The 16,963-nt window shown below is 40.0% G+C and overlaps 1 protein-coding gene and 1 long non-coding RNA gene across 3 annotated transcripts; both read right to left on the reverse strand.

Moving 5' to 3' along the window:
- Positions 1-4,198: 4,198 nt before the first annotated feature.
- On the reverse strand, positions 4,199-4,742 carry LOC143463419 (uncharacterized). Of its 2 annotated transcripts, XR_013118305.1 has the most exons (3): positions 4,669-4,742; positions 4,376-4,573; positions 4,199-4,305 (listed from the first exon to the last, which is right to left on the reverse strand). It is a non-coding gene; the product is annotated as an uncharacterized LOC143463419 (long non-coding RNA). The 2 variants fall into 2 exon arrangements; XR_013118304.1 differs by lacking the exon at positions 4,669-4,742 and having other exon boundaries at positions 4,376-4,601.
- A 9,895-nt stretch (positions 4,743-14,637) lies between these two features.
- LOC143462880 (uncharacterized) lies at positions 14,638-16,638 on the reverse strand. The gene is made up of 3 exons (XM_076961185.1): positions 16,065-16,638; positions 15,878-15,984; positions 14,638-15,522 (listed from the first exon to the last, which is right to left on the reverse strand). The coding sequence occupies exons 1-3, from the start codon at positions 16,065-16,067 to the stop codon at positions 15,087-15,089; spliced, it is 546 nt and encodes a 181-aa protein (XP_076817300.1). The 5' UTR covers positions 16,068-16,638; the 3' UTR covers positions 14,638-15,086.
- Between the last annotated feature and the right edge of the window lie 325 nt (positions 16,639-16,963).

Consider the following 16,963-nt stretch of genomic DNA (forward strand, 5'->3'; position numbering starts at 1 on the left):
ACATTTGGTAATTGTTACTTCGTGCAAGTTGATACCCGTATAAGTTGCGAGATACATTTGGTAATTGTTACTTCGTGCAATTTGATACCCGTATAAGTTGCGAGATACATTTGGTAATTGTTACTTCGTGCAATTTGATACCCGTATAAGTTGCGAGATACATTTGGTAATTGTTACTTCGTGCAATTTGATACCCGTATAGGTTGCGAGATACATTTGGTAATTGTTACTTCGTGCAATTTGATACCAGTATAAGTTGCGAAATACATTTGGTAATTGTTACTTCGTGCAATTTGATACCAGTATAAGTTGCGAGATACATTTATTAATTGTTACTTCATGCAATTTGATACCCGTATAAGTTGCAAGATGCATTTGGTAATTGTTACTTCGTGCAATTTGATACCCGTATAAGTTGCGAGATACATTTGGTAATTGTTACTTCGTGCAATTTGATACCCGTATACGTTGCGTGATACTTTTGGTAATTGTTACTTCGTGCAATTTGATACCCGTATAAGTTGCGAGATACATTTGGTAATTGTTACTTCGTGCAATTTGATACCCGTATAAGTTGCGAGATACATTTGGTAATTGTTACTTCGTGCAATTTGATACCCGTATAGGTTGCGAGATACATTTGGTAATTGTTACTTCGTGCAATTTGATACCAGTATAAGTTGCGAGATACATTTGGTAATTGTTACTTCGTGCAACTTGATACCCGTATAAGTTGCGAGATACATTTGGTAATTGTTACTTCGTGCAATTTGATACCCGTATAAGTTGCGAGATACATTTGGTAATTTTTACATCGTGCAACTTAAAACCAGTATACGTAGAGCGTAGTAGAGCGTAGTAGAGCGTAGTAGAGCGTAGTAGAGCGTAGTAGAGCGTAGTAGAGCGTAGTAGAGCGTAGTCGAGCGTAGTCGAGCGTAGTCGAGCGTAGTGTAGCGTAGTCGAGCGTAGTGGAGCGTAGTATAGCGTAATATAGCGTAATATAGCGTAGTTAAGCATAGTCTTGCGTGGTGGAGCGTTCAGACGTCAGCTTTCAGCTACGTCATGCAAATCGACAGCTCAGACGATCAGAAAAAGCAGAGCACCATTAAAAAGGTTCGCGTACCATTTCGGTCGATATGGCATTGCTAATAACCAAAAATACAGTTTCACGATGGGGAACTTATCCAGACACCATTTCCTACGATGCTAACCCTCAATTTTAAAAGCGATTTCACCCCTAACCCTAACCCCTCAATTAAATGGAATTATTTTGCCAGATGCGAGTGGTCATTAATTCCTAACCCTGAAAATTTGGAAACCGGTATTTTCTTTAATTTATTTGGTAGAGATCAATTCCACCATAGAGAACTTGTCCAGACAACATTTCCTACGATACTAACCCTCAATGTTAAGGGCGCTTACACCTCTAACCCTAGCCCCTCAATTAATTGGAATCATTTTTCCAGATGCGACCGGACAGTAGTTTGTAACTCTACAAATTTAGAAATCGGTATTGTATTTATTTTAGATCGTAAAGAACAGCTCCAAGATGAACAACTTTTCCATACGCTCCTTCCTACGTTGCAAAACCTTAACTTCAATACGCGCTTTCACCCTAACCCTAACCCCTCTATGAAATGGAGTCATTTTGCCAAATGCTATTGGTCAATAAGTCCTAACCCTGAAGATTTAGAAACCGGTATTTTATTTAATTTATTTGGTAGAGAACATTACCACCATAGAGAACTTGTCCAGACATCATTTCCTACGATGCTAACCCTCAATTTTAAACGCTCTTTCACCTTTAACCCTAACTCCTCAATTAAATGGAGTCATTTTGCCAGATGCGAGTGGTCATTAAGTCTTAACCCTGAAAATTTGGAAACCGGTATTGTATTTAATTTATTTGGTAGAGAACAATTCCACCTTAGAGAACTTGTCCAGACACCATTTCCTACGATACTAACCCTCAATTTTATAGGCGGTTTCACCTCTAACCCTAGCCCTCAATTAATTGGAATCATTTTGCCAGATGCGACCTGATTGTAACCATTTGCTAAATAGGGTTAACAAATGCCTACTGAGTGTAACCACTTTATAAATAAGGTTAGGGTTAGTTATAATTAGCACGGGTACAAACGTAAGTTTTGTAAGTTATATTTCGCACGGCTACAAATAGGCACGAAGTAACTATTACCAAATATATCTCGCAACGTTGCGGGTATTAAATTGCACGAAGTAAAAATTACCAAATGTATCTCGCATCGTATACGGGTATCAAATTGCCAAAAAGTATGGTATCTGGAAAATGGCTACGCATTTTGTAGCCATGTCCAGATTAACTTGCAAATCACTACTCCAAATTTGAAATTTAACTGGGAAACTCGAAAAGGGCTATTGTATTGCACAGCGTTTAACTTTTGCAATTTTAATTTTGTGGGTAGTAAAGAAACAAATTGCAATAATTTTGATTAAAAAAGTGTTTTAGGTAAAGAACCGCAAGATGAAGCCAGACAAGTGTACGACAATTGTGCTTAATGTGCAATGCAAATAGACAAAATCTATTGTCTAGTTTAGCGTATTCGGGCGTAGTCGGGCGTAGTCGGGCGTAGTCGGGCGTAGTCGGGCGTAGTCGGGCGTAGCCGGGCGTAGTCGGGCGTAGTTGGGCGTAGTCGGGCGTAGTCGGACGTAGTCTAGCGTAGTCGAGCGTAGTCGAGCGTAGTCGAGCGTAGTCGAGCGTAGTCGAGCGTAGTAGAGCGTAGTAGAGCGTAGTAGAGCGTAGTAGAGCGTAGTAGAGCGTAGTAGAGCGTAGTAGAGCGTAGTAGAGCGTAGTAGAGCGTAGTAGAGCGTAGTAGAGCGTAGTCGAGCGTAGTCTAGCTTAGTGGAGCGTAGTAGAGCATAGGTAAGCATAGTCTATCGTTGTGGAGCGTTCTGACGTCAGCTTTCAGCTCCGTCATGCAAATCGACAACTCAGACGATCAGAAAAAGCCGAGCACCATTAAAAAGGTTCGCGTACTATTTCGGTCGATATGGCATTGTTAATAACCAAAAATACAGTTTCACGATTGAGAACTTATCCAGACACCATTTCCTACGATACTAACCCTCACTTTTAAGGGCGCTTTCACCCCTAACCCAAACTCCTCTATGAAATGGAGTCATTTTGCCAGATGCCGCTGGTCAATAAGTCCTAACCCTGAACATTTAGGAACCGGTATTGTTTTTAATTTATTTGGTAGTGATCAATTCCACCATAAAGAACTTGTCCAGACACCATTTCCTACGATGCTAACCCTAATGGAAAAAGGCTTTACTGTAAACCCGCTTTACGGGTTTTGCGTCACACTACTTACGTTGCATTTCTTGAAACCATCTCATAACATATCTTGAATGAAGCACTTTGTTAACATCGTCGGTCCGAATTGCATTCCTTCTATCCCTCTCCCTGATTTCGTGGCGTCTACAAATATTTTCGGCAACATCAAAGTTTGAACAAAACTTTAAACAAACCAATAACATACCGCTCCTGGTGACGTTTCCGGTAAAACTCGTTCCACTGCTTGATACGTATTATGGTTGGTTGATAATCAAAGCTGCATTCTGCCGCATGCCTCATAGTTAAGAATTTTATGAATGCAACTATTGCGGCATTGTGCGCAATGAAGGTTGAAGGCTTGCACTTGCCTTTCTCAAGCAACTGCCAATGTAGTCTGTATTAAACGCAACAAATCACAAATATAGCAAATTCTACGCAGGTACTTACTTTAACGTGCTTTTCTATGTATGTGTCCAAGCTGAAAGCGTGCAAATCCTCAAAACTGCAGTTAGAAATTATTCTTTGCAGAATAGAGTTCTGCTTTTCCGCATCGACCAAGCGTTTTCCCCCTCCGTCGACGGATTGCAAATAAAGCGAGAGATTTCTGAAGCAGGCAGTCCAGGAAAAACGGACTTTTCGGTCCAGGCGACTGAACAGACAATAAGTGTTATACCAATACACATACAACTAAAAGCGCAGCATGTTCGTGAAGCACTTCTTCTCTTTAAATATTGCTACATACATATCTAGACAAGCAATTACCTTTGCTGTATTATCACGTCGCCGTTTATCAAGTGACATTACTAGCTCCTTCACTTGTGTGCCATCCTTATCATGTTTCGCACCTTTCAGGTGTTTCACCAGATGCTTTACATATTTATCGCATAAGGGGCACTTTTTCTTCCCTTCACCAGACAGCTCATTGTATGACATTTTATGAACGTCTCTGCAATGACGACCAACATTCATCACCATTTTTTTCGCATATGCTTAAAAACATAAAAGTCACAAAATAAACTAGGAAATAATGTTTTCAGGGCAGCTAAGTAAAAACCATACCTGCAGTATTTTGCCTTTCTTCTGTGCTGACGCTTCTTCCCCGGCACCTCGTCTGCACCACTATCCTCCGCTTCACCTTCTAACCCGTCAAATTCCCTTTCATCCACCACCATCTCGTCTTCTTTTCTCTCCGACACTTCTTGCCCTGCTGCCTCTTCCATCTCTTCTTCTGATTCCCGTTCGATACTTTTCTTTTCGCTTTCATCATAAAACAAAGCATTTTAAGTCATCACAATTTACATAGAGCATGGTAATTTTTAAAATCTCGCATAAGTTCAAGCCATGTTACTCACAGACTAACTGTCGATGCGTTCTAGCATTACTGAAGCCACTATATCTTGGGCAGCCACGACTTCGGACGTTGAGTCGGCGAGGCTCTTAAAACAGCAGACATGGAACAACTTACCAATTAATGTAAAAAATATTAAAAAAAATAAAAATGCAACTCAAATTCGGTTTCTAAACATAAAAAAAAAAAAAATTTGAATGCTAACATTAAGTGGCTTACTTATAATCAAGAGGTAATTCCTGGCCAACCTCGCCCATACTTTCGATTGTGCTTTAGGCGAAATTAGACCTCTGTAGGTCTTTATCTTTAATTGAATAATCGCGGCCCTCTTGAACTGAGCTGCAAAAGAAACATTTTCACCTTTTTCCGCCACTAACTATTAGGTAATTGATACATTTGGTAATTTTTACTTCGTGCAATTTGATACCCGTATACGTTGCGAGATACATTTGGTAATTGTTACTTCGTGCAATTTGATACCAGTATAAGTTGCGAGATACATTTGGTAATAGTTACTTCGTGCCTATTTGTACCCGTGCGAATTATAACTTACAAAACTTACGTTTGTACCCATGCGAATTATACAAATATGCACGATGTAACTATTACCAAATGTATCTCGCAACGTATACAAGTATCAAATTGCACGAAGTAAAAATTACCAAATGTATCTCGCATCGTATACGGGTATCAAATTGCACGAAGTAACAATTACCAAATGTATCTCGCATCGTATACGGGTATCAAATTGCTAAAAAGTATGGTATCTAGAAAATGGCTACGCATTTTGTAGCCATTTCCAGATTAACTTGCAAATCACTACTCCAAATTTGAAATTTAACTGGGAAACTCGAAAAGGGCTATTGTATTGCACAGCGTTTAACTTTTGCAATTTTAATTTTGTGGATAGTAAAGAAACAATTTGCAATAATTTTGATTAAAAACGTGTTTTAAGTAAAGAACCGCAAGTAGAAGCCAGACAAGTGCACGACAATTTTGCTTAATGTGCAATGCAAACAGACAAAATCTATTTTCTAGTTTAGCGTATTCGGGCGTAGTCGGGCGTAGTCGGGCGTAGTCGGGCGTAGTCGGGCGTAGTCGGGCGTAGTCGGGCGTAGTCGGGCGTAGTCGTGCGTGGTCGTGCGTAGTCGCGCGTAGTCGCGCGTAGTAGAGCGTAGTAGAGCCTAGTCGCGCGTAGTAGAGCTTCAGCTCCGTCATGCAAATCGACAGCTCAGACGATCAGAAAAAGCCGAGCACTATTAAAAAAGTTCGTGTACCATTTCGGTCGATATGGCACTGCTAATAACCAAAAATACAGTTTCACGATGGAGAACTTATCCAGACACCATTTCCTACGATACTAACCCTCACTTTTAAGGGCGCTTTCAACCCTAACCCTAACCCCTCTATGAAATGGAGTCATTTTGCCAGATGCCGCTGGTCAATAAGTCCCAACCCTGAACATTTAGGAACCGGTATTGTATTTAATTTATTTGGTAGAGAACAATTCCACCATAAAGAACTTGTCCAGACACCATTTCCTACGATGCTAAACCTCAATTTTAAAAGCGATTTCACCCCTAACCTTAACCCCTCAATTAAATGGAGTCATTTTGCCAGATGCGACCGGTCATTAGGATCTAACCCTACAAATATAATAACCGTTATTGCATTTATTTTAGATCGTAAAGAACAGCTCCACGATGAACAACTTTTCCATACACTCCTTCCTACGATGCAAAACCTCAACTTTAATGTGCGCTTTCACCCCTAACCCTAACCCTTCTATGAAATGGAGTCATTTTGCCAGATGCCGCTGGTCAATAAGTCCTAACCCTGAATATTTAGAAACCGGTATTTTATTTAATTTATTTGGTAGAGAACAATTCCACCATAGAGAACTTGTCCAGAAACCATTTCCTACAATGTTAACCCTCAATTTTAAAAGCGATTTCACCCCTAACCCTAACCCCTCAATTAAATGGAGTCATTTTCCCAGATGCGACCGGTCAATAAGACCTAACCCTGAAAACTTGGAAACCAGTATTTTATTTAATTTATTTAGTAGAGAACAATTCCACCATAGAGAACTTGTCCAGACACCACTTCCTACAATACTAACCCTCAATGTTTAGTGCCATTTCACCTCTAACCCTTTCCAATGGGCCAAATCGACGTCCTAATTTATAGTCTTGGGGTTAAAACTTATTGGTTTGTCATACCGCGAAAAATGTTTACTTAAGTGCACTTTGTAGATTATTTCCTTATCCTTTACTCAGACGTGGCTCAGAGTTTGGCAAGGATATTTTTTAGATAAGAGAATGTGGCGATTTCAATTTCAACCTCCTATTGCACGCCATTACCAAGAAACGAAACCTGTGCTTTTAAATGAATTTAACCGCTATCATCCGTCTTTGAGACACAAAAAACTACTACAGACAGAGCGACGTAATTGTACGGCTTAAAATAAGGAAAATACGAAAATTAAAATTTTCCACGGCGTTTTAAACTGTTTCAAATCAAGTTGGCCAATTCGACGTCCTAATTTCGACGTCCTAACGTCCTAGTCTTGGTGTTAAGACTTATTGGTTTGTCAAACCACGAAAAATGTTACCTTTACTTGCATTTCGTAGATTATTTCCTTATCCTTTATTCATACGAGACTCAGACTTTGGCTAAGATTTGGATTCGATAAGAGCAAGGAGACGTGACCGTATTGGGAGCGTGGTACGGCAGACAATAAGACTATAAGATCGTACGCTGCCGAACTGCAAAATGCCCTAACACTTAATCGAAAACACTTTATCGAATCGACTATTGCTTCTCCCGCACACAGTCATAGCATAACGTGGCGTACAGTTGCATTGTTTGCTGTAGAAAACTGAAATTTGGTGACTTTCCATAAAAAATGTTCAGCTATCTGTCCATATTTGTTTGATAAAGTTGTATGTTGTAATTTTTGAGATATTGTGATGTTTATATAATTTTGCTTTCTCTCCGCATTGAAGCGTATTACTCATTAACGCACCAATAAAATGACTAACTATTCTCTTTCGTTCTCTTCTCAACGTCAGCTGGTTTTCCGCACAGTGGGGGCGCGGTGTAACAAGAAAAATTTCTAGAAATGTGTCAATGCGTAATAAATGAATTGCAGCTGCGCTATACTGCAATAATTGGCACTAATAGCATAAAACGCACAAAAGTTATAGCTTCAGGGTAGTTGTATTGTAGAGTATTTCGATACCAAACCATTCAACAAATATTGTATGAATGTAATTGTTACTTCGTACAATTTGATTCCTGTATAAGTTGCGAGATACATTTGGTAATTGTTACTTCGTGCAATTTGATACCCGTATATGTTGCGAGATACATTTGGTAATAGTTACTTCGTGCAATTTAATACCCGTATATGTTGCGAGATACATTTGGTAATTGTTACTTCGTGCAATTTGATACCCATATATGTTGCGAGATACATTTGGTAATTGTTACTTCGTGCAATTTGATACCCGTATAAGTTGCGAGATACATTCGGTAATTGTTACTTCGTGCAATTTGATACCCATATAAGTTGCGAGATACATTTGGTAATTTTTACATCGTGCAACTTAATACCCGTATAAGTTGCGAGATACATTTGGTAATTGTTACTTCGTGCAATTTGATACCCGTATATGTTGCGAGATACATTTGGTAATTGTTACTTCGTACAATTTGATACCCGTATAAGTTGCGAGGTACATTTGGTAATTGTTACTTCGTGCATATTTGTACCCGTGCGAATTATAACTTACAAAAATTACGAACGCAATGCGAATGAAATTAATTTTTTGCTTTGGTACCTCAAGACACTTAGATATATTATTTATTATATATAACAAATATTATTATTATATAAAAGAAATCTATGGCTATTCATTGCTGTTTCTGCAGATTATACGTAGAAATTATACATCGAAAAACTAAACCATGATATTAGGTAATTTAGTGCTGATAATGTTTGATAATTTTTCATTTTTTCAGAATTGTGTGACGCTGTGTTAATTCACCAAGGAATTGACCAATCGCAAAGACAACGAAATTGTTGCGAAATATTTTATGAGTTTTGTATATGGTAAAAATGGGTTAGCGGTTTTTCAACGTTCTCAGTTAGTGCAATTCAAAACCAGATAGCACGTTGCTCGAGGGCCGACGTTAAGCCGTTAGCATGCTTCTGGCGGCCCACCAACGATAATTTAATCGCTGAATGGCCAGCGGGCTTATAGGTCGGGTAGAGACCAACAAAAAATCTTCGTCCGACCTAGGTTGGCGCGCTAACTACAATTAGTCGAGCGTAGTCGAGCGTAGTCGTGCGTAGTCGAGCGTAGTCGTGCGTAGTCGTGCGTAGTCGTGCGTAGTCGTCCGTAGTCGTGCGTAGTCGTGCGTAGGTGTGCGTAGTCGTGCGCAGTCATGCGCAGTCTTGCGCAGTCGTGCGTAGTCGTGTGTAGTCGTGCGTAGTCGTGCGAAGTCGTGCGTAGTCGTGCGTAGTCGAGCGTAGTCCAGCGTAGTCGTGCGTAGTCGTGCGTATTACAGCGTAGTCGTGCGTAGTCGAGCGTAGTCGAGCGTAGACGAGCGTAGTCGAGCGTAGTCGTGCGTAGGTGTGCGTAGTCGTGCGCAGTAGTGCGTAGTCGTGCGTAGTCGTGCGTAGTCGTGCGTAGTCGTGCGTAGTCGAGCGTAGTCGAGCGTAGTCGAGCGTAGTCGAGCGTAGTCGAGCGTAGTCGAGCGTAGTCGAGCGTAGTCGAGCGTAGTCGAGCGTAGTCGAGCGTAGTCGAACGTAGTCGAACGTAGTCGAGCGTAGTCGAGCGTAGTCGTGCGTAGTCCGGCGTAGTCGTGCGTAATCATGGAGGCAAAACAGCATTTTTCGCAAATCACTTATGGAAGCATGATTCCAATTACACGTTGTCAGCAGAATTCGAACCTAAGTGGGCAGAGCCCAACAGACTTCTAGTCTCTCGTCTTAACCACTCGGCCACGACAACTTTGCTTAATGTTCAATGCAAATAGATAAAATCGCACTTTTCTCGAATCACTTATAAAAACATGATTTCAATTCCGCGTTGTCGGCAAGATTCGAACAACGCGTAATTGGAATCATGCTTCCATAAGTGATTTGCGAAAAGTGCTGTTTCGTTTCTACTTTTGTGATGATATTATAATTATTGTAATATACGGGTTAAATAAGATTTGAAAATCTCGTCTTTTATTATCGAATCGGCGAAGCGTAACACTGCGACATAATAACTTCCTGATTATTGTTTTAAAGTTGTGACTTTAATCCCATCTGACCTTGTTGAAATTAACAGTCATTTCCTTCGTCACACTTATCATTGTTATCAATCCTAGTTCGAGCTAGTGTTACAGGCTAAGTGATATCATATTCAGTTTTTTATTGTTGTGATTACGACCCCTGAAAAATAATCTTGACACAAAACAGGAAGCATTATGATAAGACAACACAGAATTACGTTCCTTTCATTTAAATATGTAAATCAAGAATAAATTAAATTTACCTCCAACGTGAATATTTAGCCGTTTAACCCGGGATGTTGCTGTATGCAGCCGTAAATACAACAGGTGCGATTTGCATTGTTTTTAAAGCGATATTTTAGATAATTACTGGTGCGGCTGAAAAGCGCAAAGCAGCAGCCAGCGTTTTAAAAGTCCTAACCCTGAAGATTTGGAAAGTGGTATTGTATTTAATTTATTTGGTAGAGAACGGTTACACCAAAGAGAACTTGTCCAGACACTATTTCCTACGATGCTAACCGTCAATTTTAAAAGCGATTTCACCCCTTATCTTAACCACTCAATGAAATGGAGTCATTTTGCCAGATGCGACCGGTCATTAAGTCTTAACCCTGAACATTTGGAAACTGGTATTGCATTTAATTTATTTGGTAGAGAACAATTCCACCAAAGAGAACTTGTCCAGACACCATTTCCTACGATGCTAACCCTCAATTTTAAAAGCGATTTCACCCCTAACCCTAACCACAAATATTTTCGGCAACATCAAAGTTTGAACAAAACTTTAAACAAACCAATAACATACCACTCAGGAGACGTCTCCGGTAAAACTCATTCCATTGTTTTATTCTGATCATACTTGGTTGAAATCGAAAGCTGCACTCTGCCGCATGCCTCATAGTTAGGAATTTTATGAAAGCAACTAGTGCGCAATTGTGAGATATGAAGGTGGAAGGCTTGCACTTGCTTTCCTCCAGAAACTGCCATAATATAGTCTGTATTAAACGCAACAAACCACAAATGAAGCAAATTCTACGCAGGTGCTTACTTTAATGTGCTTTTCTTGGTATGTGTCCAAGGTGAAAGCTTTCAAATCTTCAAATTCGCAGATGGAAACTATTCTTTGCAGAATAGATTTCTCCTTTTCTGCATCGACCTCCCGTTTTCCTCCTCCGTCGACGGATTGCAGGTAAATCGAAAATTTTTGCAGGCAGACAGTCCAGGAAAAACTGGTACTTTTTGGTTCAGGCGACTGAACAGACAATAAGTGTTATAAGTTTATACTTATTACAATACACATACAACTAAAAGCGCAGCATGTTCTTGAAGCACTTCTTCTCTTTAAATATTGCTACATACATATCTAGACAAGCAATTACCTTTGCTGTATTATCACGTCGCCGTTTATCGAGCGACATCACCAACTCCTTCGCTCGTGCATCATCCTTATGTTTTACACCTTTCAGGTGTTTAACGAGAAACTTGACGTACTTATTACATAAAGGACATTGGTCCTTGCCTTCACGAGATAGCTCGTTATACGATATTTTATGCACCTCGGTACAATGACGACTAACATTGACCACCATCTTATCGCATATGCTTAAAAACAAAAACGTCACAAAATAAACTCAGAAATAATGTTTTCAGGGCAGCTAAATAAAAACCATACCTGCAGCATTTGGCTTTATTTTGAGGCGAGGCGTCTGCCGTTGCACCTCCTCTGCAGCACTTTCCTCCGCTTCACCTTCCAACCCGTCAGATTGCCCGCCATCTACCATCAACCCATCATCATCCACCACCATCTCGTCTTCTTTTCTCTCCGACACTTCTTGCCCTGCTGCCTCTTCCATCTCTTCTTCTGATTCCCGTTCGATACTTTTCTTTACGTTTTCATCATAAAACAAAGCATTTTAAGTCATCACAGTTCACACACAACGTGGTTATTTGTAAAATCCCGCATAAGTTCAAGTCATGTTACTCACAGACTACTGTCGACTCTTTCCAGTATTACTTTTTCAACAATTTCTCTCGCTGCTACGGCTTCGGCCGCACAGTCGCCTAAGACAGCCAAAACCAAAACAGCAGACGTAGAAAAACTTACCGAAAATGTAAATATTGTCAATTAAAGTAAGAATTTAACTCAAATTCCGTCCGTATACATAAAAACAAACAACCTGAATGCTAACGTTAAAGGGCTTACCTATAAGCAGAACTCAAATCCTGGGCAACCTCGCCCATACTTTCTGTTGCGGCTTGCCCGAAATTAGACCGTTGTAGGTATTTTGTTTTTACCGCATAATCACGGCCTTCTTGAAGTGGTCTGCAAAAAAAACTTTTCAACTTTTTCTTCTGTTAACTGGCACACAGTTTAAGGAAAAAATCTATATGAATTTGTGTCAAGAACAGAGTGAAGGAAAAAGTGAAAACTTTTACGTAAACCCGTGCATACACGCCCTCATTTTCTGCTTCTGAAATTCAATGTAGCCAGGGCTTGTATCTTCAATGTTTTTTTGGATTTTTCTTTTGTTTCTTTTAACAAGCTGCAAAATAAAATAACAACATTTTATAACTTGTTAATCAACAGAATTTACAAAACGAAAAATCAAACTACCAACCCTTTTTGGAAGCTTGGAGGGGCTGACGATTGTTTCCATGTCGTCATTGGACGACGAGCTGAATATTACAGGTTGGAAATCCATGTTCAAGTCACTGTCGTCGACAGGACAATCAACATCAGAGACAACAACTTTTTTAACTGGAAACAACTTCTTTCTGCATGGAGACGCCATATCAAATTTTCTAATCCTGCAATAAAACCTGCAAAACACGGCAGGGACTTTACAAAGCCTCCAGTTCACTTTGGAAATGTAAAAACCTTTGACCTTTGACTAATAAAAACGAAGCAAATTGTTATTTACGGCTCACCGAAAATTCCTAAACCCAGCACGTGCTGGGGATACGATATTTGCCGTTTCGAAAACTGGAAAATTGTTTCTTATTCTTGCTCGCCCTGTAATTTGTGTCTCAGGTTAAACGAATTTCAATAGTTAAACGACTAACCTCATGTTAAAAGATTTTATTAAACTAAACGTTTAATCTCTGATTAAACTGTTAAATTAAACGATTACAAAACGATCGTGCAATCAATCGTAATTAATGAGTACGAAAAAAACTCGCAGGCGGCCTTAAAACGCAATTGCAGCTCCAGTTTGACAAGTTACAAAGAGCAATCTTGCGATGTTACGGAGGGCGAAAACATTAAGTCCGTAGATTGCTAGATATGACGTGAATATTCTTCATGAAGTCGCTAATAAATTACAGGCTTAAAAACAATCTTGCTACAATCACGTCAAACAATGAGACGTCAATGATACTTCCCCTAATATAACCTTGGACAAACGTAGACCGTCCGGCCTCGATTCAAGTTTTGAGCAATTCATACTACCATTTTATAAGTTTTGCCGGAGGTCTTGACATTCTGTCCTATGCTGTATTTGAACCATTTTTTCTGCCTTTTCAATTTCATTCTAATCGTCAAACTTAAACGCTGCCAATTTCACGACCGACTGCCTCAAATGAATGCCGTAACATCTCGCGCGAACATCTCCCGGGAAAAAGGGCACGTTTGGCGGGAACGCATAGACATCTAATAAAAAAGAAGCAAATTGACATTCACGGCTCACCGAAAATTCCTAAACCCTAACCCCTCAATTAAATGGAGTCATTTTGCGAGATGCGACCGGTCATAAAGTCCTAACCCTGAACATTTGGAAACCAGTTTTGTATTTAATTTATTTGGTAGAGAACAATTCCACCATAGAGAACTTGTCCAGACACCATTTCCTGCCATACTAACCGTCAATTTTAAGGGCGATTTCACCCCTAACCCTAAGTAACATTTTCCAAATCTCGCCAATTCCACTGGTCTCAACCCTAACCAAGTAACTTTTTACAATTACAACAAACTCAAAACGCTTAACCCTAAAGTAGCTATTTTTACCAATTATAACAACTTCAAAATGCGTTACCCCAAAAACTGTTTTATGATGAAATCATCAAACTTACAGTAAGGTCAGTTTGCCCAAAATCGTTAATATTTGTTGTTATTAGCCCATTTTTTGGAATTTTTAATTTCTTTATAAAAAATGTTTGGTGGGTTGTCTCGTATTGGGGTTTTAACATTTTGTAGTCATATACCCTTACTAATAGAATACGATTTTTCAGTCTATTCTCATTTGTGGTTCTTGAGTTATTTTCAAAAAAGAGTTAGGTGGGCCTTAATTGGTACAGGTACCTTATAACTGGCATATCTCGTCATCGTTAAAACAGCAAAAATGTTTTATAATAAAAGCTAATCTTGGACTTAGAATGCCTTAGATTTTGTGCCATATATGATTGTTTCGTCATAAACTGCGTCTAGGTTGCAAAAAGTTTTGTAATACAAATTTCCCACTAACATTGATTTTGCATGAAAATCGATTGACATTTTGTTGTTTGAGTTGATTTGATTGCCATTTAGTTCTAATTTTCCCTCTTAAAAACATAGCTAATGCCAAAATCTTGCGTTATGTTACGCAACGACAAATTTGGTTAACATAAAGATTAAAAATATCTGTTCTATTCACTACAATCGTATGTTGCCGGCCCGTGACCATTTTTTAAAAATCTTTACCTCTGGTGTAGAAAGGTTGGGAACCACTGGCATTGACAACAGTCAACTCAAACGACAGCTAAGATAAACATCAAATAAATCATTTGCTTTTTCCCCAGCAAATGACTTTGCAAAGTCGTTGCCCTTTGTATCGTCTTGTGAGGAGTCACTCGTGCATCGCTCGTATATAAGGGAATGCAGGCGATGGTCCGGTCTTGACGCTTGTGAGCGGGGAACATGGACCAGTTCATGCTCCGGGGCATCAGCTTCGATCTCCGCATTATAATCGACGTCGAAGGAAGGCGTTGCGTAAAGATTTGGCAGCGAGCAGCAGAGAGGACTCTTCTCGCGGGTCACGTGAACAGGTGATGTTTTGATGAGAGGAAGGGGATTCCCAGAGTCGCTTAGAGGCGAAAAGAATTTCGTCTGTCTTTTGTCTGAGCTGTGACCTTTTATGCTAAGGCTCCCAGATTTGATGATTAGTTTTGAGTGAAGTCCCCTACCACTTGTGTTGCTTCGTTCTGTGACCAGTCATTTTTCAGAGAAACACCCTTTTTGTCGCCGACTGAAAATTTTTTGTCGCGTTTTTTTGCAATTTTTTGCTGCAAACGTTTCTTGTGAAACATCTTGGGCAAAAAGATGAACTTCAGAGCTCCCAAAACGCCACCGATGACGACAATCGTCCCAGTAGCGACAAGACCCAGGGTTACCCATGACGAGAGGTAGCGTCTTACGAACGGTATTGCAAAAACTATGAGTGTGAAGACGATTATGACGAATCCAGTGATGACCGCACAAATACTTGGCCGGATGCCCGGGTTTTCGTGGATCATTGACTGGATGCGCGCGAACCACCTCAATAGCTTCGGTCGATTCTCGAGGTAAATCCGGTTCTTGCTTCGTTGCGATCGGTTTCTAAAAAGAAAGTTGCGCTTTAACATGGGAGCGGTCGAGGTGCCTAGCCCGTAGAAACGCAGTCCGAGTTCGATACCAGGTGACGCTATACCGTTGTAATATACTTGGGCAAGGCATTCATGACACTTGCTTCTGTTCAGTGGACCCGATGGGCAGTTCCAAAATCGGGCAGTGTCAACTTATGTAAAAAATAAAAAAGTAAAAATCAGAACTTGCACATCAGCAAGCTCGGTAACCGTCGCTCGAGTGATGACGAATCTTCGCCGGGTTTAGGTTGCAAAGAATTTCCTCAGTCAGATTGCGAAACCACAATAGCCAGTAGAACACTTTATAAGATGTCTGTGTGAAAGACAACCTTTGCATGAAATGTTGTGTCCCGGGTTGCGAAGGAGGAGAGCGGCTCCAACCTCCGAAGTTCAGGTTCGTGCTCCTCCTGCATCCGCATTTCGACGAAGTCGATTGCTTCATAGGAAAATAAAAATTAAAATTTTGCTTCTTAATCACTTAAGCTTGTTAGTAATCAAAATTATTAACAGGCCTACCATCACGTGATAAACTTGCTTCCCGCTTGATTCAGCGCTGGTTCAACTAAAACAATTCACTTTCTCTCACCAGACCTTATTAGACACATTACCATGGCACAGACCTGACATTGCATTGCGATATGAAGTCAAATGTCCTGTCACCAATTCATGCCACGAGCAACTAATATTTATCAGCGGGCGTGGAAAGCTGTTTATTCGGCCACCGATGCATTCAGCGTCGGGATCTAGACTGAGGTCAAAAGCAGACAAAAAAATATCGAAACGCGACTGAGCTATTTAAAACAATTTTAGACTTTAGTCGGATTTTAGTCTTAACAATCTTTCTCAGAGTTATTGAGGCAATTTTTTCTTCAAGGGTTTGACCACATTAGTGAGTGACACTGCGCATAAAAACTGACTTCGTGGGTTAACAATCGTCAAATTTTGCTCACTACGCATCGCTTAACCTTAAACGCCTTTTCGTTAACCTCGGTGTGACTTCTTGATCTCTTAACTAAACTATTTTGCTCGTTCAAGCATAGAATACTCTTTCTCTCTGACGTAAGCAAGGTTCTGCCAAGCAGGATAAAGCAACTTTGAAAACAGTTTATCGTGGTGTTTGTCTCAGGTTTCACAACAACAAGGGATGGATAGCTTTTAAAAACTTTTGGAAACCAAACATTATCAAACACTTTTTTGTCCTAATAATAAAGCATTGCAAAATGTCCAATTGCTATTAAGCTACTTGGATGGGACGTTTAGCGGAGCAAGCTCAAACAACCGCAAAGAAACTTAAATAGCCCGAATAATTTGATTCTATAGATCATGGCAATCATTCCTTGCATGCCAGAAGCACAACAACGAAAATCAGTTTGAGAATTCAAACGTTCACTCAGCCGCGTACAATCACACAATAG

The sequence above is a fragment of the Clavelina lepadiformis genome, chromosome 6 (assembly GCF_947623445.1).
Source record: "Clavelina lepadiformis chromosome 6, kaClaLepa1.1, whole genome shotgun sequence".
NCBI classification, from domain to species: Eukaryota; Metazoa; Chordata; class Ascidiacea; order Aplousobranchia; family Clavelinidae; genus Clavelina; species Clavelina lepadiformis.

Bases quoted from the DNA above. Each gene is read 5' to 3' on its own strand.
- LOC143462880 (XM_076961185.1), bottom strand. The intron at 15,523-15,877 runs GTTGTCTTTCAC...CTTTCTTTTTAG, and splicing joins ACACAACATTTCATGCAAAG to AAACCGATCGCAACGAAGCA.